At 45.4% G+C, this 21,920-nt stretch overlaps 1 protein-coding gene across 4 annotated transcripts; it reads left to right on the top strand.

Moving 5' to 3' along the window:
- Positions 1-29: 29 nt before the first annotated feature.
- On the top strand, positions 30-21,545 carry Plekha3 (pleckstrin homology domain containing A3). Of its 4 annotated transcripts, XM_076569739.1 has the most exons (9): positions 30-131; positions 1,365-1,473; positions 6,920-7,036; positions 8,591-8,746; positions 11,107-11,243; positions 11,689-11,853; positions 15,453-15,496; positions 17,644-17,738; positions 20,419-21,545. In XM_076569739.1, the coding sequence occupies exons 3-9, from the start codon at positions 7,015-7,017 to the stop codon at positions 20,541-20,543; spliced, it is 744 nt and encodes a 247-aa protein (XP_076425854.1). In that variant the 5' UTR covers positions 30-131; positions 1,365-1,473; positions 6,920-7,014; the 3' UTR covers positions 20,544-21,545. The 4 variants fall into 4 exon arrangements, with proteins under 4 accessions (XP_076425854.1, XP_042131444.2, XP_042131446.2 ...); XM_042275510.2 differs by lacking the exons at positions 30-131; positions 1,365-1,473 and adding an exon at positions 1,538-1,727; XM_042275512.2 differs by lacking the exons at positions 30-131; positions 1,365-1,473 and adding an exon at positions 1,864-1,915.
- The last annotated feature ends 375 nt before the right edge of the window (positions 21,546-21,920 follow it).

Here is a 21,920-nt window from a genome sequence, read left to right on the forward strand (position 1 = left end):
GTCTACGCGAGGCCCCGCCCCCTCGACCAGCCGGTCGCCCGCTGCCTGCTGCCCGCCAGGAGTGTGTCTTGGGTTTAGAAGAGAATCGCACACCCCGCCGCTTCTCCCCGCTAAGCCTTCATTTGCTACAGGTGTCTTCCACCTTCATAGTCAGGCCTGCGATTCCTGAAATAAGACTGGCATCATGGTGGTCATCTCCAGGCATCTGGGAGATATTGCAAAATTCTGTGGCCTCTGCTTGGTGTCCTGATCTTGCCTCCCAATCACTGCCTCTGCCGACTGATTGTTGGGCCTAATGGCTTGGGTTTTTTTTTTTTTTGTTTTGTTTTGTTTTTGTTTTTGTTTTTTAATTTTTAAATGACAAGTTGAACCATTTGGTCATAGAAAAAAAATTACATAGATGTAGGTCCTAAAACTGAGTATTTTTAAAAATATTAAAAAGATGGGCCAAGAAATCGATACAAAATGCAAACAGTCCACGGTGGGATATTCTAGTAGCAATATGGCTATTATTTCTAGACGCAGGAGGCTTCTCAGGCCCTGATGGGTTTGGCGGGCACAGTGGTGGCAGGCGTTCTTGGAAGAAAGTGACAAATAGGGTCGCTGCTGTTCTTTGGATACTTTTGGGGAAGCCCTCGAAGGGCTTATGGGGGTCGCGGTCATGCGTAAAAGGACTCCAGGGTCATTGCATGCATCTGTCACATGCCTCAGAACACAGTGGAGGGTCTCCAACAGCCCAAGCCTGGCACGGCAGAAGCTAGCTTGTGTTTCTCTCTCCCATCTCTTAGGGGGCCGCCCTTGACCTGAAACTTCCTGCAGAGCAAGAAAAGCTTTTTTTTTTCTATGAGAATTCGGTCACATCAGACAGGAAATTGACTATTGAGCATTTTGTTCCAATCTCACGGCTAATAGGCAGGGGAGATTGGCCAAGTAGTCTATTGATACATCCGCTTCTCCTTTTAGTATGAAAACCTTTCAAACAACACAAAAGTTGGATTTTACAATACCTGCTACGCTTAGACTATCCTTAATGAACTATATGCGATTTGTTGGATATCCATCTACCCATCAATTCGTCAAGGGGATATCCCATTCAGTCAGCCTTCTCAGAGGGGAAGTCAGGCATTTCCCTACCTCAATAGTGAGCCTGCTTTATCTGATTGTTTGGAATTTGCAAAACTTTCTAAATCTGAACATTACTGTCAAGTGGGTAAAGGTGTTGCTCTCTTCCAAGTGAGACTTTTTTAATTAAAAATTTTCACATTAAAAACAAATCTAAGGGCAAGCCTTTACTTAAAAACAAAACAAAAATACAAAGCTTGGTTCCATCCTAACATTTCTTTTCTTTCCTTTTTTTGTGACAGGGTTTCACTATGTTATCTTTGGCTGGCCTGGAATTCACTATGTACACCAGGCTGGCCTGGAACTCATAGAGATCGGACTGCTTCTACTTCCTGAATGCTGGTATTAAAGGTGTATTTCGACATACAGCATGAAAAACATTAAGAGAAAATTTATGTGTTTGTGCATGTGTGTGTGTGTGCGCGCGCGGATGTGTGCGTGCGTGCGACATGGCCCACGTGAAGAGGTCAAAGGACAATTTACAGAAGAGGGTTCTCTCCTATCACTATGTGGGTCCCCAGAATGGCACTTCAGGTCATCAAGCTCCCAAGGAAAGCGCTTTACCTGGAAACTTGCCGCCCTCACTAACCCTAGTTCCGTGTTTGGTATGAAGACCTCGCTGAAGGACCTCACCAGCCTGCGCACTACTTCTGTATCCCTCTTTCCCTTCCTTCTTATTAGAAAGGGTCTCACGCTGTAGCCCAGGCTGGCCTTTTATCATTTTCTCTACAGTGCTGGGATTACAGGCCCTTGCCAATGCTGCCAGCTTTCCCTCACTTCTTACTTTCCCTGGGTACGATCACTGAAAGCGGGGATTGGGGGGTTGGGGTGGGATGAGCAGCTCTTGATTTTATTAAAAAAGATCAGAAAGAGGCGAGGCTAGGCCGCCGCCCAGGGCAGGATGACCCGGGAGTTTGTGCGCGGAGGGTCCGGATGCCGGGGAGCCGGGGAGCTGGGGAGCCGGGGAGCGCCGAGCCGCCCCACGAGGGCGCGCGGCGCAGCCTCGGGCACGCGGCCGTCCCGGAGCCCCGCCGCCGGGGAGGGGTTTCGCGGGCCGAGCCGGCCCCTTTCATCCAGGAAGTGAAAGCGACGTCGGGGTCAATGAAAACAAACCGGGAGCCCGGGGGGAAGGAAGGCGGGCGCGCAGGAGGGCAGCGCCGGGGCTCGTGGAGCGGCGGCGGAGCGGGAGGGCGGCGGGCGCTGGGGTCGCCCCGGGGGTCGCCGCGCCCTTCCCGCTGGGGATGTCCGCGCCTCGCGGCCTCCGAGCAGCACGCGGCGCCCGCCGGCCGGGCCTCTGAGGGCCCCCGGGTCGGGGCGGAGGGCTGCGGGCCCGCGCCTCCGCAGCAGCGCGGCCGGCGCCGGGCCAGGAGGATGCGCGGCGCCGGGCTCTGAAGCATGGAGGGGGTTCTGTACAAGTGGACCAACTATCTCACAGGTACCCGGCGGGCGGCGCGGGGCTGTGGGCCACCGGGTCCTCGCTCGCCTCCTCTCGAGCCTCGGCACTCAGGTCCCCTCCCGACCCTCCCCACTCTCTGCCCCTTGTTGGGGCCCATTCCGGGCCGCTCCGACAGGGAGTTCGAGACTGCTCACCATCCCGAGGATGGGACACGCACCAGACACCTGCATGGCATCACTTGTGCCTCAGCTCAGGAACAGTCCCTCTTCACCCTAAGTGTGTCGTTACAATCTCTGCTTTCGCATTTTGTGAGTTGATGTGTGTGTGTGTATCACATCATTTAATTTAAAGATATGTTCTCTATATTCCTTTACGTTTTCTTACCACTGGCTTGAAAGTCCACTTGTTGATGTTGTCTGAGCTCATCAGGTGTGGTTTGGGAAGCTATTCTTAGAATGTTTTTAGGGATTGGCTTTCAAGTGAGGTTTGGGAATCCGGGTAATTGTGAGACGTAGTGGAGGAAAGCGCATTTCAACACCACGGGAATGCGGGTCATTGTGAGGAATAATTGGAAATGCCACACAGAAGGAGCAGGCAAGTTTCACTGGTTGAGATAGTTAGAAGAAATGTTTGTAGAGGAATGTGATCAGCCGCTGGAAACTGCCCCTGATATTGGAAGTGTAGCCTTTTCTTAAAAACACCTTAAACCCAAATCCTGTGATCTCTGTTATAACCAATACTTAAAGGCAAGTGTGGTATTCTTTCAAGATCCCGATTGGGCAAGGCCTGGGTGGTTAGCTATTTTGTCCCAGAGATACCTTCCAACTTCTGAATCTCATGATCTCACCAAGCTAGAGTAGGACTGGCATCGGTAAGGGAAATTTGGGCAGTACTCAGATTCTTAGTCCCGAGGAGCAGTCTCTGACTTGCTGCCCACTTACTCTGCGCCAGATATTGAGCCCCGTCATCATTCTGTGATGCACGGAACTCGTGTCTGCCTATCTTGTGGGAATCTGCAGGTTAAACCCTGTAAGGGCTAAATGCGTAGGCGTATCTGGCCAGAGCGGCTTAATATTTGTAATACGCTGATGGTTTCTGCTCAAACGAAAAAGCCAAATAACCATGTAATGGACACGTTTTTACTGGAACCAGTAAGACATTAGGCAGATAGTTTTTCTAAGAGTTTTCATTTGGGCAGTTGTGAGCACAGATTGCTGGTTGAGGCATGTTAACACAGAGTCCCACAGCCTCTCTAAGCTTGGAGGTGCAAATACTTTTGAGCACTCTGTCCTTGGAGGTAATGCCAGAGGAGTCTCTTCTGCTTGGCCCAAAGCAATGGGCAGTTACTGCTGCCACGAGTCCTAATTGAAGGGGAAATTTCACTTGGGGTGAAATGTGTTCTTGTGGGAGGTGTCCTCCTCTCTCGGCCTGGGTGCCAGCACATGCTGGGGTTTTAGTTTTTAGGGTGCATTTTAGCTTAACTTCTAGTAAGCATTGTAGAGTTGGCTGACGTGAAGTCTTTGGTTTGGAGTAATTCCGTTTAAAAGATGTAAAGTTGGCTCTGCAGTGTGTTTGTTTATTTTAGTATCTCTCGGGTCGGAAGGATGAGCAGCTGTTCACCCTGGCTGGTCTTTAAGGACTTCAGTGTAATGACAGTGTTCATTCTGACTTTTCTTGGCTAGCATGTGTTTCCGTAACATTTAGTAGTTTGAGAAAACTGCTTGTTAAAGTAGAAATTGAAACAGGAAATAACCCACCAATCCTTTTACTGTGCTATGAAAATGTGAACCAGTTAGGGAGAGTTAGATTAAGTATTTCTTCGAAAAGGTGGGTAGAGATAATTAACAGGCTTGATCAGGTGAATACACTCAACCACCTGACTTTCTCAGTTCCTGCAAATTCTAAATGGACCGTTTTTGCTCACAGTTTGCTTCGAGGAGCTGTTGCATCATAATAATGCAATAATGCACAGTAATGCTTTTCGGAAACCAAACCTTTCGTTACTGGCCTAGGTGGACCTGAGGTGGAAGCCTGTTTTTCCACCACCTCCTCTTTATAATTTGCCACAGTGAATTAGTACTTAGAAAAATAATACAGTCATTAATTCATTCTTTTAAGTCATTGTAGACATACACTAAAAAATTATTTTCATTGTATTTTCTTGCACAGGCTCGGCCAATGCTGTCCCCACCGCCTTTTTTATTTTTACATTATTGTACATTTTTTTAGACTTCCTGCATGAGTACTGTACTTAAATTACTTCCACCCTACTCTTCTCTTCCTTGTTTATTTGTATTTATTTATGTGTGTGTGTGTGTGTGTGTGTGTGTGTGTGTGTCTGTGAGTGAATGCATGGGTGCACCTCAAGCATTCACAGGTGGTTGTGAGCAGCCTGATGTGGGTGCTGGGAACTGAACTTGGATCCTCTAGAAGAGCAGTGTGAGCTCTCAATGGCCTAGCAATCGCTCTAGCCTTGAGAAACGCATCTGTCTTTTAAAAAGCACCTGTTGTATGCTGGGAATCGTTATGCACTGAGGAACAAGATAATATCCAAATACCAAAAGAGTTTTCCTTTTTTGGCAGCCCTCCCTAGGGAATGCAATGTTTACACAAATGTATTTTCCTGGGGCCTGAAGTTTGCTTGATTTATCTTTCTGAACAGGTGGGTGTAACATCCCTCGTCTTCCTAAGCAAGGTATAGAAGGTAAAATTTAACCTGTTTGTGCCAACTCGGTGTCTTCCTGCTGTGATAAAATTTACTGATAAAAGCAACTTAAGAAAGAGGGGTCTGTTTGACTCACAGTTTAAGGCTATAATTCAGTCTTACTGGGAGGTCACAGAAGCAAAGGCAGTGACTTATGTCGTGTCTGAAGTCAGAAGAGAGCAATGAGTCCATGCTAGTGCACAGCTCTGTTTGCGTTTTTGTATCATCCATTCTCCCCTGACCAGGAATAATCCTGCACACAATTAAGAAGGGTCTACACACTTCAATTAATGTAATCAAGACAGCCCACTTCAGGCCCACCTGGAAGATTTTGTCAACTTGATAACAGTAACCATAACACAACATTGTTATTTCAAAAGTATTGGTGAACCCTAAGTTTTATGTCTTGTGTCAGTTTATAAGAAGGAGGGTGTTCTGTCTTGGTACTGTCTGATCCTGGAAAACGTGGACTGATGAATTAATTGGTCAGCAGCCTCTGGTCGCCATGTTTAATGGTGGCCTGTCTCCTTTAGACCGTTGACACTGTATTGTGACGTAGTAGTGATGGAAGGAGTAAGGACAGTCCCCCTGCTTCCAGCATGGTCACCGTGTTGTCAGGCGATGACCTGCTGTCTATTAGTACCGTGCTTGATAAGATTCCAGGGAACACGAGTCTGGCTTTCAAGAGGCATGAAGAGAAAAGCCATCGCCCTTGGTTACAGACTTTGCCTTGGAGCCAAGTCTGATGGGTGTATGCTTTAACTGCTGAGGAAATGTCAGTGAGCTGAGTGATTGAAGTGAGTAGCATTTCTGCCTTAGCATCAGAGAAGGGAAGGGGGCGGGGATCTGCTCTTTCTACAGACTATCACGTCTGGGTAAGAAATGGGAATTTCTTTCGCTTTCCCGCTGTTCAAGGGCATTTGCTTAAAGGTGGTGTCTTCTGCCAGGGGAGGAAGGCCACGTTGCATGCTCGAGCCTTGGTCCACTTGTTCAGGCCACTTGTTTTGAAGAAAGAATTTTGGAGACTTATTGGGATGAAAATATTTACTCTAGGTTAGCCGTCAAGAATGGTAACAGAACTGAGGCAAAACCTCTGTTTTCTGTAGGTTTTTTTTTTTTTTCCTTTACGAGATGAGCAGCTTTAATCTGAAATGCTCCCAAACCCAAAGGTTTGTAGGTGCTGAAGGGACACTCTTAAGTGGAACGTGCCACACCTGACTTCATTCCATAGGGCACAGTCAGAAACAAAACTATTATACAAAATTACTTGTAGGTGATGTGGCATGAACTTCATGTTTAGATTGGATCCCATTCTTCGTATTTCTCATTATGCATTTGCAAATCCAAAATCCAACATCTGAAACACTACTAGTTCCAAACATTTTGGAGAAGAAATGATATTTCTCCATTATGATCTGTTCTCCTACATGAAAAGGGGCAGTTACGCTGTGCTTGGATGGAGCTGTGGTTGGGGCTGCATCTTTTGGGATGTTAAAGTGGAGGTTGTGAGTTAGAACAAAAATAGTCCTTTCTTATCTAGCCAAAGATCGCAGGACATTTTGGGCAAGTGTTGGCCATTAAAAATTTCATTGTGTGACTGTTTCTGAGAGTCCCGAATTAATGTGGCATGGCTGAAACCAGTTTTTTTATGATGTAAAAATAATTTATTAACCTGTTTGGATTTCTGGCCTCCACAGGTTGGCAGCCTCGATGGTTTGTTCTGGATAATGGAATCCTGTCCTACTATGACTCACAGGATGATGTCTGCAAAGGGAGTAAAGGAAGTATAAAGATGGCAGTTTGTGAGATTAAAGGTGAGGAACCATGGGGTTCTAGAGTCTGCGTCAAATGAGGGAAATAAGTGTGTGCTGACCGTCTTCATATTTTCAAATCCTCTTTTTAAGGAATCAAGGATAGCGTTTAACAGTATTAACAGTATTAACATTATTGATACTCCCCCCTCTAAATGTTTCCTGCATTGAAGCTTCTCATGCTTTTTCCTGTTGGACTTGATAGATCATTTCTTGTAGCGTCTAGATACTTTCTGTTTCATCCTCGTGGAAAGATTTCGGAAAGGTGGAAGCTGAGCTCTGTAGATGAAGCAGGCCATCTCTGTGGGGCCTTGATAAAGTGCAGAGTAGAAGTTAAAAGCTTGGCGACTTGCTGACTGCAGCTGAGCGTTTGTGGATAACACAGATGGCTTCCTTTTCTTCCAAAAGGGGACTAATAGAGCAGTAGGTCATGGTCTGATTTTCCTGGAGATATGAAAGCACACTTATTATGTGTGGTTGAGGTGTGTGGAGGAAGGTGGGTAGAATGAAATCAGATAAAATGATAATGAGGAGATTTCAATTCTTCAAGGGAGCTGAAAGGGACACAACACCGGAGGAGTTAATGTTTAGTCCCCTCCAGGCCTTTTTCATGTCCCGTCACAGCTTGAGTACTTCAGTCCTGCATGAGGGCTTGCTCAAAGCCACCAAATACCCAGAGGCATCCTGTTGTCCTGTCTGTTTGCTTATTTGAGATTAATGCAGTGAGCTACATTTTCCAGGGCTAGAGTCTACTTCGGCATGCTTTTTTGGTAATTGTAAGTAAGATAAGTCAAGGAGGGAAGAAAATTTCCTTCCTTCCTTCCTTCCTTCCTTCCTTCCTTCCTTCCTTCCTTCCTTCCTTCCTTCCTTCCTTCCTCCCCCCTCCCCCTTTTCCTCCCTCCCTCCCTCCCTCCCTCCCTCCCTCCCTCCCTCCCTCCCTCCCTCCTTTCCTCCCTCCCTCCCTCCCTTCCTCCCTCCCAGTGTGTAGCCTAGGCTGGCCTGGAGAGCTTAGAAGAAAGTTTGAGATAGCCTAGTTTTTGTAGTGAGTTCCAGGCCAGCCTCAGCTACATAGTAAGACCTTGTCACAGGCAGACAGATTAATAAGCAAGTAAATGCCAAACAAATGAAAATTAAAGATCTGCTATAATCCACTTCCCTGTATTGAACTTGGTATTTAATTTCTCTGAGGAATGCTTTGTATTTGGGTTTAGTGATCTTGTTGGTGTGGCCCCCATCTACCTGCCCCTTCTCCCGGAAGTGATATTTTGGAAACATCATTTTTTAACTGTCTTTGCTCAGATGGCAGTGTTGAAACTCTAGTGTGAGTAAAGGTGAGTCGTCTGTTTTACTGGCATATGCTGGCATTGCTTTGGTACCATGGCCACCTTGGGTGTTAGGGAGAGGGTGGTTTCCACGGTGCCTCTGGGGCTTCTCAGAGAGTGGCCCTGATTGTGTCGTGTGTCCTGGTTTAAGTCTGTGCAGCCTCCACTACTACGTGGTGTGACCCCTCCAAATGCTTTGAGTCTGTAACTGTAGTTCTTCTTTGTGTCGTCACAGTCCACCCAGCGGACAACACAAGAATGGAATTGATCATTCCAGGGGAGCAGCATTTCTATATGAAAGCAGTAAATGCCGCCGAGAGACAGAGGTGGCTGGTCGCCCTGGGGAGCTCCAAAGCCTGTCTGACTGATGCTAGGACTGCGAAAGAGAAAGGTGATTTTCCACAGGTTTCCTGTAATAACTAACGGCTTTCTAGGCATGAATGAACCTGTCTGCTCTCCGTAAGTAACCAGAAGGAAATTAGTAATTTAGAAGACTGACATCAGTAGATCACCGTAGTAAGAGCTCTGTAAACAACTCGAAGGTCTAAGTTTAGGAGAATCAGTTGGTAAACTAGTGCTTCGGTCAGCTGATACATTCTGAGGCCAGTAAAGTGTTTGCAATGGAGTTTAGTGGTGTGGGAAACTGTGGTTAAGTGGCCATTGGTAAAGCAGGAGGACAAGGACCTGAGTTCAGCGCACAGCACTCATGTAAAGAGCCAGTCGGGGTGGCACGTGCTTATAATCCCAGCCCTGGTGAGCTAGAGACCAGAGGATCCTGGGGCTCACTGGACAGCCAGCCCAGCTTAATTCTGGAGCTCCAGGTCAGTGAGAGACCCCATCTTAAAAAGGGGGACACTCTTCCAGAGGCTGACTCTTGAGCTTGTGCGTTTGTATACATGTATGCATATAAGGAATTTTTCAAAATTAAAAACAATATTAAGTTAGTTTAGTGAAAACTGCTGAATTACAGGTGATAGAAAATGCAAGAATTTATAATGTTATTCAGCTACATTAAAGAAATTATTGATAAAAGTGTGGCTAAGATTAGGATAAGAAGTAGCCAAAAGATAGGCTCACTCCAAATTTCTAGAGATACCTGAGTAAACAAACAGATGTGGTGCCTGTACAGTGGAATATGATTCATCCTTAAGAGGGAAGGGAATTCCGGCACGTGCTACATGATAACTTTAATGACATGTCTGAGTAAAATAAGCCTGTCGAAAAAAAGAGAAGCATTGATTGCACTCATTTCACATAATAGGATAATGAGATTTCTATAGACAGAAAGGAGAATGGACCCAAGTGGTGGTGCACACTCAGTTAGGATTCTGAGGCAGGAGGATTTTGAGTTTGAAGCTAGTTGTGGCTACATAATGAGACTGTCTAAATAGGTAGATAAAGTAGAAAGAAAAAAGAAAGTAGAAAGAAAAAAAAAGAAAGTAAAATATTGGTTAGTGCCTACCTGGAGGAGGAACAGGTTAGTGTTTAGTGGGTACAGAGTTTCTGTTGGGAAAAATAAAAATTTATCTAGGTGGACAATGGTCATGGTTGCACAGCATTTGAATGTTCTTAATGTCACTGAACTGTTCACTTAAAAGGATAAACGCACGCGAGCGCGCACGCGCACACACACACACACACACACACACACACACACACACACACACACTTTTAATGGAATGGGCTGGAGAGGTGGCACAGTTGAATGAAGTGCTTGAGAGCTGGAGTATGGATTCCAGAATCCACATAAAAAGAATCTTACCTGCTGATGGGTGCGGCTGCCTGCTGTGTGTGGCTGGAGCCTGCAGAGGCAAGCCAGCTAGCTAGGCTGGCTGAAAGGGACGCTCCAGGCTGAGTGAGAGACCCTGCTTCCCTTAATAGTGAAAGAGCAGTCGAGGAGAGGCACCTGATGTCAGCCTCTGGCCTTGACCTCTGTGCACCTGTGTGTGCATGCTACCACACACATGCGCAGCACCCTCTGTCCCCCACAAGAGGAATGCATGTAAATTTGCCCAAGAATTGGTTTAGGTCAGTGCAGATTGCTGCTCTGCTGTGTTTTCTGCCAGGAAGCAGCGCCCCTGGCCTGGCTCAGTCTCCTCTGAAAGACCAGCATCTGCTATGTGGCCGCTGTTTTCCTTCCTCCGCAGCTTTTGTGTCTACTTTAAAAGATAATGGCCGGTGAACAGCTGAGATGCTGGCTGGATACGTAGTTCGTCCAGAGTCACTATGGAGAAGAAAGTGAGCGCTGCATTAAAAATTCCAAGAACAGTTAAATGTGAAAATGGAACCCAAAGGAAGAGAGTTAATAGATGTTTCAAAGATTTCTCACCTCAAGCTGTAACACAGTTTGTGTTTGTTGCCTGTGTGCGTGTGTGCGTTGTGTGTGAGCACGTGGACACGTGGAGGCCAGAGGCTTATCTTGGCTCCTTGGCTGTTCTCCACCTTATTTTTCTAACAGGATCTTCAGCTGAACCTGGAGCTCAAGGATAGGGGTACACTAGCTGGCCAGTGAGCCCCCAGGGTCCTGGTGCCTTCACCTTCCCAGTGCTAGGGCTACAGACCACCACTGGGTCCAGCGTGTGTATGTGGGTTGTAAAGATCCAACTTCGGTCCTCAGGTTTATGCATCAAACATGTTGTCGACTGAGCCGTTTCCTTAGCATCTGTTGTCTGCTTTTAAAACGGTTGTTTTATTGTAATAGCAAAGAATATGAAAATGATGTAATTGGATATTTATATGTGTTTCTTTTAGAAATAAGTGAGACCAGTGAATCTCTGAAAACCAAAATGTCTGAACTTCGCCTCTACTGTGACCTCCTAATGCAGCAGGTTCATACAATCCAGGAATTTGTTCACCACGACGAGAGTCATTCATCTCCCAGTGTAGAGGTACTGCAAAGGGGTCCTGTTTGCTTGGGATCAGACTGCACCACATACTGCCTTGGGGGTATCCTTCGCCATGCCATAGGATGACAGAAACGTCATCACAGAGTTCCATGCAGTTGTTCAGAGCTTCCTGCTGTGGCCCCCACAGGGCTGTCTGAAAATCTGTCTCTGTGCTAGAGGCAAGCATCCAAGCAGCTGAGTCTCCAGGGAGTCAGGCTTGTCTCTGCAGCCCCTCAGTAGTTTGAGATGAGGCTTAGGGAGAAGTGTTCTGGCCTCTGTTCTCTGGGCCAGTTGCATGAGTACTGTGGATAACTTCTGGTCTGTTTTTTCTCGTAGTGATAAGGTCTTTAAATTTAAATTCAATTTAAATTTTCCACTTGATTCTCAGGATGTGCCTGATTTCATGGTTGAGTATGAGTCTGCTCAATCTTTACTTGTGCTTTTCCAGAATATGAATGAAGCCTCTTCCTTGCTTAGTGCCACCTGTAATACATTCATCACAACCCTTGAGGAATGTGTGAAGATAGCGAATGCCAAGTTTAAACCTGAGATGTTTCAACTGCCTCATCCGGATCCCTTGGTTTCTCCTGTGTCGCCTTCTCCTGTTCAGATGGTTGGGACTTCTTGATTTTCTTCTAGGAATATAAATATATTTACATTAAATTAAAATGAATTGTTTTGTGGTGTGAATGTATTGTTTGTGTGTGTTTGTGTTGTGTGTGTGTGGTGTGTGTGTGCTTGAGCATGTAGATTGGAGTTCATTGTCAGGTGTGTTCTGTTGCTCTCTTTCTATCTTATTTTTTGAGACAGAGTCTCTCACTGAACCTGGAGCTCATCGGTAGTCTAGACTGGTGAGCTCTGGGCATCAATTTCCTTCCCTGTATGTGGTTACAGGTTCACACCCCCATGCCTGTCTCCTTCCCTGTGTGAGGTTGCAGATGCACACCACCATGCCTGTCTCCTTCCCAGTGTGAGGTTGCAGATGCACACCACCATGCCCTCTCCTTCCCTGTGTGAGGTTACAGATGCACACCACCAGACCTGTCTCCTTCCCTGTGTGAGGTTGCAGATGCACACCACCATGCCCTCTCCTTCCCTGTGTGAGGTTGCAGATGCACACCACCATGACCTCTCCTTCCCTGTGTGAGGTTACAGGTGCACACCCCCAGACCTGTCTCCTTCCCTGTGTGAGGTTGCAGATGCACACCACCATGCCCTCTCCTTCCCTGTGTGAGGTTGCAGATGCACACCCCCAGACCTGTCTCCTTCCCTGTGTGAGGTTGCAGATGCACACCACCATGCCTGTCTCCTTCCCTGTGTGAGGTTGCAGATGCACACCACCATGACCTCTCCTTCCCTGTGTGAGGTTACAGGTGCACACCCCCAGACCTGTCTCCTTCTCTGTGTGAGGTTGCAGATGCACACCACCATGCCCTCTCCTTCCCTGTGTGAGGTTGCAGATGCACACCCCCAGACCTGTCTCCTTCCCTGTGTGAGGTTGCAGATGCACACCACCATGCCTGTCTCCTTCCCTGTGTGAAGTTGCAGATGCACACCACCAAGCCCTCTCCTTCCCTGTGTGAGGTTGCAGATGCTGATGATCTGAACTCAAATCTTTAGAGGCAGGCACTTTACTGACAAGCCACAGTCTCAGCCTCTCTTCTTCTTTTTCTTGTAAGAGGGGAAGTGGGAAGTGGGGAGGGTGTAGTCCCCAGATTGAATTGCTTTTGTCTGCGCTGGTAACGGGTCCTCTCAGCTGCGGAGCTCAGCACGTGCAGTAACGCCTTGGTCTCTCCACGTGGAAGGGCCTGAGAATGGCCTGCCCTGCCTGTGTGTCCAGAAGGCGTTATATGTAGTGCGGTCTGTGTTGCAGGAGAGGCACACCTGTGTGCTCGATAAAAGCTTTTGACAGAGTGATGTTTGACTCTCGAGGGGGGCTGTTAATGCCCAGTGGGAACTGGTCTGCAGCCAGCATCTGTATTTGAATTCTGAGTAGGCAGGTTACTTCACTGCTCTGGTTCTTCACCTGTGGAATGTCTTCTGTGTCCGGAGGTCACTGTGAAGGATCTGAGCCATTTCATGGGAGGTGCTTAATGTTAGCTTCTTGATTACTCTGCACACCAAGACCTCTTTGCTGGAGGTGGTGAACTCCCTGTGCTTTTCCTGCTCTTAAGTCTGCTCTGGCATGCCGTGAGGAGCCTCTGTTGAGATAAGGTTTGCGAGCATGGCGTGGTTTTCATTGAAGCATGCTCAGGAGCCTGTTGGTAGAGGAGGCACGCACCTGGCTGTTTTCACCATTCCTGGATGAGCCTGGTGAGCAGAGGGCCCAGCTCACTCCTGTGTTCTCCCACCCACCCCAGGCAGTTCAGTTGTGCAGAGGAGTAAGGGCAGGGCCTACGGTTATTTATTTAAGACTGTCTTCATCGATGAACGTTGGACTGATAGAGTCCGTAAAGTAAGGATTTTAGTCAGATGTACTAGGGAGATGTCCATTGATTTAGTGAAGGAGGTTTTTCTGTCTCAACCTAGCAAGGATCCTTTGCTAGGATTTCTCAGCACCTCTTTCATGCTGAGCTTATTGTAGGGGCCAGAAGTGGGGTGTCAGGTCCCTTGGGAACTGGGTTACAGGTGGTTGTGAGCTACTTGGTGTGGGTTCTGGGAAGCAAACTCGGGTCCTGTCTGTGAGCAGCATTCACACAAGCTGCTGAACCCTGAGCCGTCTCCCCAGTCCCTCAGAGGGTGAACAGTTCTAAGGGAAGTTACTGTGAACGAGCATGTTAGTGTCCAGCTGCATCTTCATACCATCCTGTAGCCTTTGGACTAGAAATACATGTTACCACTTCAGCTGGACTCCCGTCTGCTGGCAGCTGAAGGTGCACATTCAGAAGGCATTTATACAGCATGGTAGAGGTGGGCCCATGCATATAAAGCATGCTAAAGCTTTAGTATGGACAGCGTCTCTGTCACCTCGTTAAGCTGAAATAACCGTTTTCCTTGGGCTGCCCTCTAGTTTTTGGTGGACAAGTTGGATCTTCTAGATTATGTTTTGTGTTACCATATTTATTATACATTCTGTTTTTTCCTTTTAACATCATGTCATTTCTTCTTTCGTAGTTCCAAGGCTTGGTCTTGCCTGTGTATGGTGGGCAAACGCTCCCTGAGCTTATATCCTCAGCCTGTTGGTTGCTTAAATAACTAACTGCTTTAGAAACCTATTTGAGGTTTAGGGTTTTTCTGAGTTCTTTAGAGACTAGACTTACTATTGTTGTGTAGCAGGAATTTTAGAAGGTGTTATTAATAAAATCAAACCTGACGCCAGTTAGTAGGGATGAACACTGGAAGATCAGAGAGACAGAACAAGCCACAGCTAACATCACCTGGCCAACTTCTCAGCTGATCTTGTTTCCTCAGACTGGAAGCCTCTGTGTCCTCATATCGAACCAAATGGCTCTCAGCTGAACTGAGGTGCTCAAAACCTAAAAGCTTAACCAGCCTAATGCTTCTAGTTTCCTGTCCTCACGCCTTACATATCTTTCTGCTATCTGCCATCACTCCCTGGGATTAAAGGTGTGAGTCACCATGCTTGGCTGTATCCTTGAACACATGGATTTCAGCCTCTGGAATGCTAGGATTAAAGGCGTGTGCTACCACTGCCTATCCTCTATGTTTAATATTGTGGCTGTTCTGTCTCTGACCCCAGATAAGTTTATTAGGGTGCACAGTATTTCGGGGAACACAATACCACCTCACTGTTGCCCTCCGTGAAAGCTGCACTCACAGGAAGCTCCCTGAGTAGGAGGGGCAGAGAGACGCTTTATGGCCACATTCTACCCGTGCTCTTCAGAACATGGAGAAGAGGACATTTGTTAAGAGTGTTTTCCGGTTTGCTAGATACTCCTTTTTATTATTAAAAATGACTTAGATTAGTTATGTATATACTATTCTTTATGCTTTATCATATTAAGTAACACACATAAATAATTAGAAGTTTAGTATTTTTTCGGTATGTGATGAGAAATTTTCAGTCAATAGTTGTTAGAAAGTTTGACGTTGTGTTTCGGTTGTTACTTGAGTCTGTAAGAGATAAATGTCTTGTCCAGGCATCTGTTTCTCTGAATCAGTTTGTGTTAATTATGATAATAAATTGGAGGTGCATTATTCTCTTTGACTAAACATTGAGCTAAGGTCTTTTCTTCTCTTTTCCATTTCTAGATGAAGCGTTCCGCCAGCCACCCTGGTTCCTGCAGTTCAGAGAGGTAGACTCACCATTTCTTCTGACTAAATTCTGTCTGGATGATGCTTCCTTGGGGGAGTTCTTCAGGCCCACGCCAGCCATTGTGGACACCAGCTCTGTGGAGTAGGCCTATTTGGTTTGGGTCCTCACAACAGCTTTCTGTGTATTGCTTATTAGTTCGTGTGTCAGGGGCTGAGTTCAGAAAGGCCCGAGGAAAGGAAACTTACATGTCTGGATTACGCAAAGCTGGCGCCATGCCTGTTGTTGGGGCTTCTTAGGTTTTTGAGATCTATCCAGAAATTCGTCCACAAGTGTGAGCCAGTGAGAAGGCTCAGTGGGCAAGTGTGCTTGCCACCAAGCAATACATTTTGCTAAAAAAAAAAAAAAAAAAAAAAAAAAAAAAATTAATGAAATAAATCAAGTGGCTAGAGAGAAATTTGTATTTGAGTGTTCACAACTGAGGACATTTTATCTCAGCTCTTTATAGTACCATGTGTTCATGCCGGGCTGTCACTGAGAAGGAACTCACTCAGAGAGAAAGCCATATTCATATCAATACTGTAAAAAATTCCCCTTCCAGGTGGGCCCTGCCAGTGTCCGAGCTCCTGGCGCCCTGCACGTCACTAGCCATGCTCTCCTCGGTGCCTAGGCTTGTCCTCTTGTTCTTTGGAAAGTGAGGAAATTAATTTTCTTCAGCATCTCTCTCTATGCTGACTATTAAGTACTGAGCCTTTTCCTCTGGTAATTACATAATCCTTGTTGAACTGATCTGCTCAGAGGAAACCAGTAATTTATATATCCCCAGCTCTGTCCGGGCCGAGAGCATTTTAACAGCTGAACTTTACAGAGCAGTGGAAGCTCAGTCATTTGGCAGCAAACATTTATTTTGGTGATAGAAAGGCAAGGTTTCTAAGCAGTATTTTATCCTTTGTTCCTTGGACAATAGGTTATAAAAAGGCTAAGTAGTATTTTTCTTTGATGTGTCATGGTTGTACGTGATGTTGAGCCATCGTAAAGCAGAAGCTGAGGTGCTGTTAGGTGGTAGTGATCTGCTTCTGGATTTGCATGTTTAGACTGGAAGGTGTAGGAGCCAGTACTCTCTCTCTCTCTCTCTCTTTTTTTTTTTTTTTTTTTTTTTGGTTTTTCCAGGCAGGGTTTCTCTGTGTAGTTTTGGTGCCTGTCCTGGATCTCACTGTGTAGACCAGGCTAGCCTCGAACTTACAGAGATCCGCCTGGCACTGCCTCCTGAGTGCTGGGATTAAAGGCGTGTGCCACCACCGCCCGGCCTTAGCCAGTACTCTTAACTGCTGAACTATCTCTCCAGCTCCTAGACTGATTTTTAAAAAACACTTGTTTTGGTGACAGGGCCTTTTGTAGCACAGGCTGGCCTCAAAACTGGACATAGTCCAGCATGCCTCATCCTAATCCTTTTGCCTTGACCCCCTCAGTGCATGGAGGAAGGTGTGGGCCAGCAGGCCTGGTTAATGCAGGGCTGGGGTTCAGACTCAGGGTTTTGTGCCTGCTACATAAGCACCCTACCCACTAGGCTCCATAGCCATGAGAAGTGTTTGTTTTCCGGCCTCCATTTCACCATTTTTACCTTCTGTCTCTGCTGTCAGTGAGTTTACATCTGAACATTTCTAAACGCTTGGCGTCCCCCTCCAGTCTGCTCTGTCGTCAGGTAAAGGTTGACATTAGACATGGGCACTTGTGTAGCCTGTGACGATTCTCAGACATTTGTAAACAACTTCTGTCAACGGCCTCACTGGCCCCTCATCCTAGAAGCATGTCTTCGGACTCCTCTCTCATTTAGAACATGGCCTCTGAGTTGCTGTTTGCTTTCCAGGCAGACCCAGTTGCCTGCACACTTCTCTCCTGAGTGAGTAGCATGTTGCTAACTACCATAAGAGATTCAGCGTCAGAAGAGTTTCTCACTTGGTTTTTTAAGACAGGGTTTCTCTGTGTAGCCTGGACTGTGGTGGAATTTGCTCTGTAGACCAGGCTGGTCTCAAACTCACAGAGATCCTCCTGCCTCTGCCTCCAGAGTGCTAGAATTGTAGGTGAGCACCATGCTTGGCCTTAAAGAGAAGCCATTTAAAAATCGCAGTCAAGAAAGGGTCTTTCCATTGTTCAATGCCCACAGCTTAACCCTTTTTATTTAACGTGCAGGAGCAGCTGCTCCGCCCTTCACCGACCTCAGCGACGCCACAGAACCTACTCGGACACAGACGCCTGTAATGACGTGCCCCCTGAAGACCCAGAGAGTGAGTTCCACAGTTTCTGGCTCTTCGGCCACTTCAGCACAACTGCCCCCGGTTCTTGTAGTTTCTGGGACTGAAATACACTGTCATTGGAATGCTATACTTTGCTCTTCAGTGAATTCCTCAGAGAGAAGTGAACCCCCAACAGCCCACAGCTGCTCCTGCATTCTCTCCCCAATAGCTTTGTTATTCTGTTAAGAGGTGCTGGAGATCATTGGTAGATACTTTATCTTGGAGACATTTTTATTGACTATGTCTTTATCACCACTACGTTTCCATTTTAAAGTATTACAGAAAAATCATTACTTGTAGGTGGAATTCTAGAGGAAATAAAGGTCAAAAATCAGGAAAATCAGCTATGCTAAATTATTTATCTGCCTTAAAATGGCTAAAGAAAGTAATCTTGTGTGGTTTTGACAACACTGATCCCTGTACCTTCCTCCCTTGTTTCAGAGGCAGCAGACTGTCATTTCAGGAGAGTCTAGGGATTTCTGTTAAGATTTGTGTTTTTCTCTAAGGAGCAGGGTCTTTCACAGTGTGTCAGAGTGTAACTCATTTGATTGCAAGGACCGTGGTTTCCAGGGAACACAGATGTCATCTTAGGCTGACATCTCAGTGAATAGACTGTCACCTGTTAGAGTCCTTACCTCCCATGGAGCGTGTGGGAGAGTTCACTGGGATGTGGATCTGATTTCCCTGCCGAAATGGCACCATTCATGGTGGTTCGTGTCTCCAGACAGCCAGGTCATAGAGTGAGATGAGCCAGCGGTGGTAGCTTTTCCTTACCCACCTAGACTCTTAGGCAGGCTCTGTTGGAGGAGGATGTGGTCTTGCTGCCAATGCAGCTGATTCCAAACACAGCCGTTGGCCACTTTCAAATGCATTTTTTAAAATTTACTTTTTCTTCTTTGAAATTATTCGCGTGTGAAGCATGTGTGGATTTACATGTGTGAGGCAGGGCAGGGCATGGTTGAGTTGGTAATCTTACATTACTCTTTGCTTGCTTTCTTTTTTGGGAGAAGGGACATGTTTTGAGACAGGGTTTCTCTGTGTAGCCCTGGCTGTCTTGAACTCGCTCTGTAGACCAGGCTGGCTTCCAACTCGTAGAGATCCACCTGCCTCTGCCTCCCTGCTGGGATTAAAGGTGTGTGTCACCTTGCTTGTCTTTCACTTTCTTTTTGAGGCAGGGCCTCTAATCAAACCCAGAGCTAGCGAACAGGGCTGATCTCAGTAGCCGGCTGGTTCTTCTTGCTTAGGAAGCAAGCAGTTTACCTGCAGGCCGAGATCTCCTTAGCCTATGTTTGTTTTCTGTATAACTCTGGCTGGCTTGGAACCTGTGCTGTAGACTACGCTAATCTTGAACTTTTGGTGTTCCTCCTCCTACCTCCCCAGTGTTGAGATTACAGGCATGCATTACCATGCCTGACTTATTTTCAGGTATTTAGTAGGCAAAGACATTCACTAACTTAGTTGTTAGGACTATTTCAAACATGTCACACATACATTCACACATTTATACATATGTCTCAGTTTACCATAAAGTCTCTGAATTGGCAAGGTGAAAAGTGTCATCCTTAAATTTCTTTCTATTTAATGGTTTAGTTGACAAATCAGAGAATTAGTGTATTTTACATATTAGTGTATTATATTAGTTTATTAGTATTAGGTATATTGCAATCATCAGTTGACAAATTTTTTTGAGAGTATCGTGTAGCCCAGGTTGGTCTTGAATTGAACTCTGTGCACTGGAGGTTGACTGAATTCCTGATCTCCCTGCTTCCGCCTCCTGACTGCTGGGATCACAGACTGAAGCACACCATGCCTGATTTATTCTGAACCCAGGGCCTCCTGAGTGTTGTCTGCCACTGAGCTCCCACTCTGGTCCAGCCAAAACTTGTTACATGACAATACTCTTCTTGTAAGGTGCTTTTCGTTTTGAAAATTTGCTTTTGAAGTTCAGAAAAGTAAAACAATACCAGGTGTGGTGGCTCTTGGGAGGTGGATTGTTGTGAGTTTGAGGTTGGTTGGGGGTGTATCCTGAGTTCTAGGCCACCCTACCCTAGGCTGTAGACTGAGACGTTGTTGTCTCAAAGCAGGAAGCCTAAGAAAGTAAGTAAATAAATAAATACAATAAAAGAAATCCAAGGGGCAGGGGAGCCTTGGTAAATTCAAGCAGCCTGTGAAAGTGTAACTGCTCTGGAATGGGATGGTACTAGGTTTAGCTTCACTGGCAGCTGTGAGCCATGTGGAAAGAACTTCCCACATAAGAAGTCTTGCTAGCTTTGCTCAGAAAGGCTCCGTTCTGCGACTAAAGTGTGATCTTGGAAAAATCACATAACGTTTTTTGGGTCTTTGTTTATAGGAAGTTACAAACAGCATAAGACCATCAGGCTGAAAAAGCAGTAGCTTGGTTGATGGCACGTATGTGCCAACCTTGCTTCTGGCAGTGTCCAAAACAAATCCCTGCCTCTGCTAATGACATCGTTTCTCTCAGGGACACTGAAGTTTCTCCTAACAACTCCCAATGGTAGGAAAACGAGTTTCTCTGTCAAATGAGCAAAAGGTTATTAGGAAACTGGTAGAATTTTGTTTCTCTGAACAGACCCGAGATGTTCTTTCACATCTGGAGTCAGCCTGGAGTCAGCAGTGCTTAGATGTTTAACTTGCCAATCACTTTTCACAGGACCTCTTCACTGTTCAGGAAACACCCTTAATGGAGATTTGGCCTCAGCAACCATTCCTGAAGAAAGCAGACTCATGGCCACGACACAATCGGAATCTGAAGAACCTCTTCCATCCTTCTCTTGAGGAAACGGACACATCCAACCTCCTCTGAGTGTTGCTATGCAAACGCTGCTGTATTAAACTTGTTCCGGGGTAGCTTCCCCTCCTTAGGATTTCTCTGCACTTTATAGAATATTGTAAACAAACAACCCACATACTTTTGAAGTGTATTTTATCTTTCTATAGTTTACTTGCAAGAGTATTTTCCTAATGACTTCACAGTATGAATGTGCATCTTTTCTTTTTCTTTTTTTTTAAACAAATGATGGTGTAACATTTTGACATCCATAAGGACAAATGTAGATATTTTTCTAAAAAACTGTGAGGGACTGACGGCTTGGTCAGTGTGTATTGTAGTATATGAACATGAAATCTCGCCAGGTTTGTTTGACAGAAATGTGATAGATGTAACTTGTGCCATGGACCAAAAGGTCACGTCACCCCAGCTTCAAACTAATTACCATAGCAGCTTGATGGTGATTGGATCACATTCCTTTAAGCAAAAAAGCAAACACTTAATATTCTAAAGGTCTTTAGCCCAAATGCCATGACATATTGAACATTTAAAAAAGGAATCAGACTCTGCTGTCCTTCATATGTGAAGTTGACACTACTGATTTGTCAATATCAGATATCAGGTTACAGTGTTTAATTTTTATTTATTTATTTTCTTACTGCATCAGAAGATGATTATGTCCTAACTTTTATGATCTCCCCAACTTAAAATGTATATGCATTGTTGTTATTTACATTGTTTTAAGCAAGGCAAATGTCTCAGTGACCTTGTTCACTTACACCAGAGAAATAAATGGCTTTCAATGGAAGAGGATTTTAGTGCTTTTTTTTTTAAAAAAGTAGGCATTAAGCTGCTGTTGTAAGATTTGCTGTATGATTTGCAGCTCTTTGGCATACCTAGAGACATTTTTAATTTATAAATATTTATACAAAAGAAGTAATCCTGTCAAGATGACTGTTCTATATCACTTGAGAATGGCATTATTTAATTAAAGGACAATTTGCATTTTTTGGTGGTGCCTGTCATATCTATTATCAGTGTTTGCCCTGTAATGTGTTTTTCTTTTAAGTCACTTTGGGGTGACGGTCTTATCCCAGAGCTTGAATGAGCAGCACTTTAACAAAAATTGGCTTCGTGTTTTTAAGTTAGTCATATTTAATAAGTATGTGGTTTTTACATTCAAATTCATCATCTAATACACTGTATCTTTTACATTCATTAATAGATATTAATGAATTAGATATTCTGTCTAGTCTTTATTAAATGCCTTTAGTGTTCTTTATTGGTTTTTATTTTGTTTCAGTGTTCACGCCTAAGGTGAACATATATCAATCATATATTTAGCTTATATATCCTATTAGTTTAGATGGATGGTAGCCAAATAT

The sequence above is a fragment of the Peromyscus maniculatus genome, chromosome 4, assembly GCF_049852395.1.
Source record: "Peromyscus maniculatus bairdii isolate BWxNUB_F1_BW_parent chromosome 4, HU_Pman_BW_mat_3.1, whole genome shotgun sequence".
Lineage (NCBI taxonomy): Eukaryota > Metazoa > Chordata > Mammalia > Rodentia > Cricetidae > Peromyscus > Peromyscus maniculatus.

Bases quoted from the DNA above. Each gene is read 5' to 3' on its own strand.
- Plekha3 (XM_042275510.2), top strand. From the start codon at position 1,553: ATGTGTGCGTGCGTGCGACATGGCCCACGTGAAGAGGTCAAAGGACAA. The intron at 1,728-6,919 runs GTATGAAGACCT...TGGCCTCCACAG, and splicing joins TAACCCTAGTTCCGTGTTTG to GTTGGCAGCCTCGATGGTTT. The intron at 15,497-17,643 runs GTAGACTCACCA...TTTAACGTGCAG, and splicing joins GGTTCCTGCAGTTCAGAGAG to GAGCAGCTGCTCCGCCCTTC.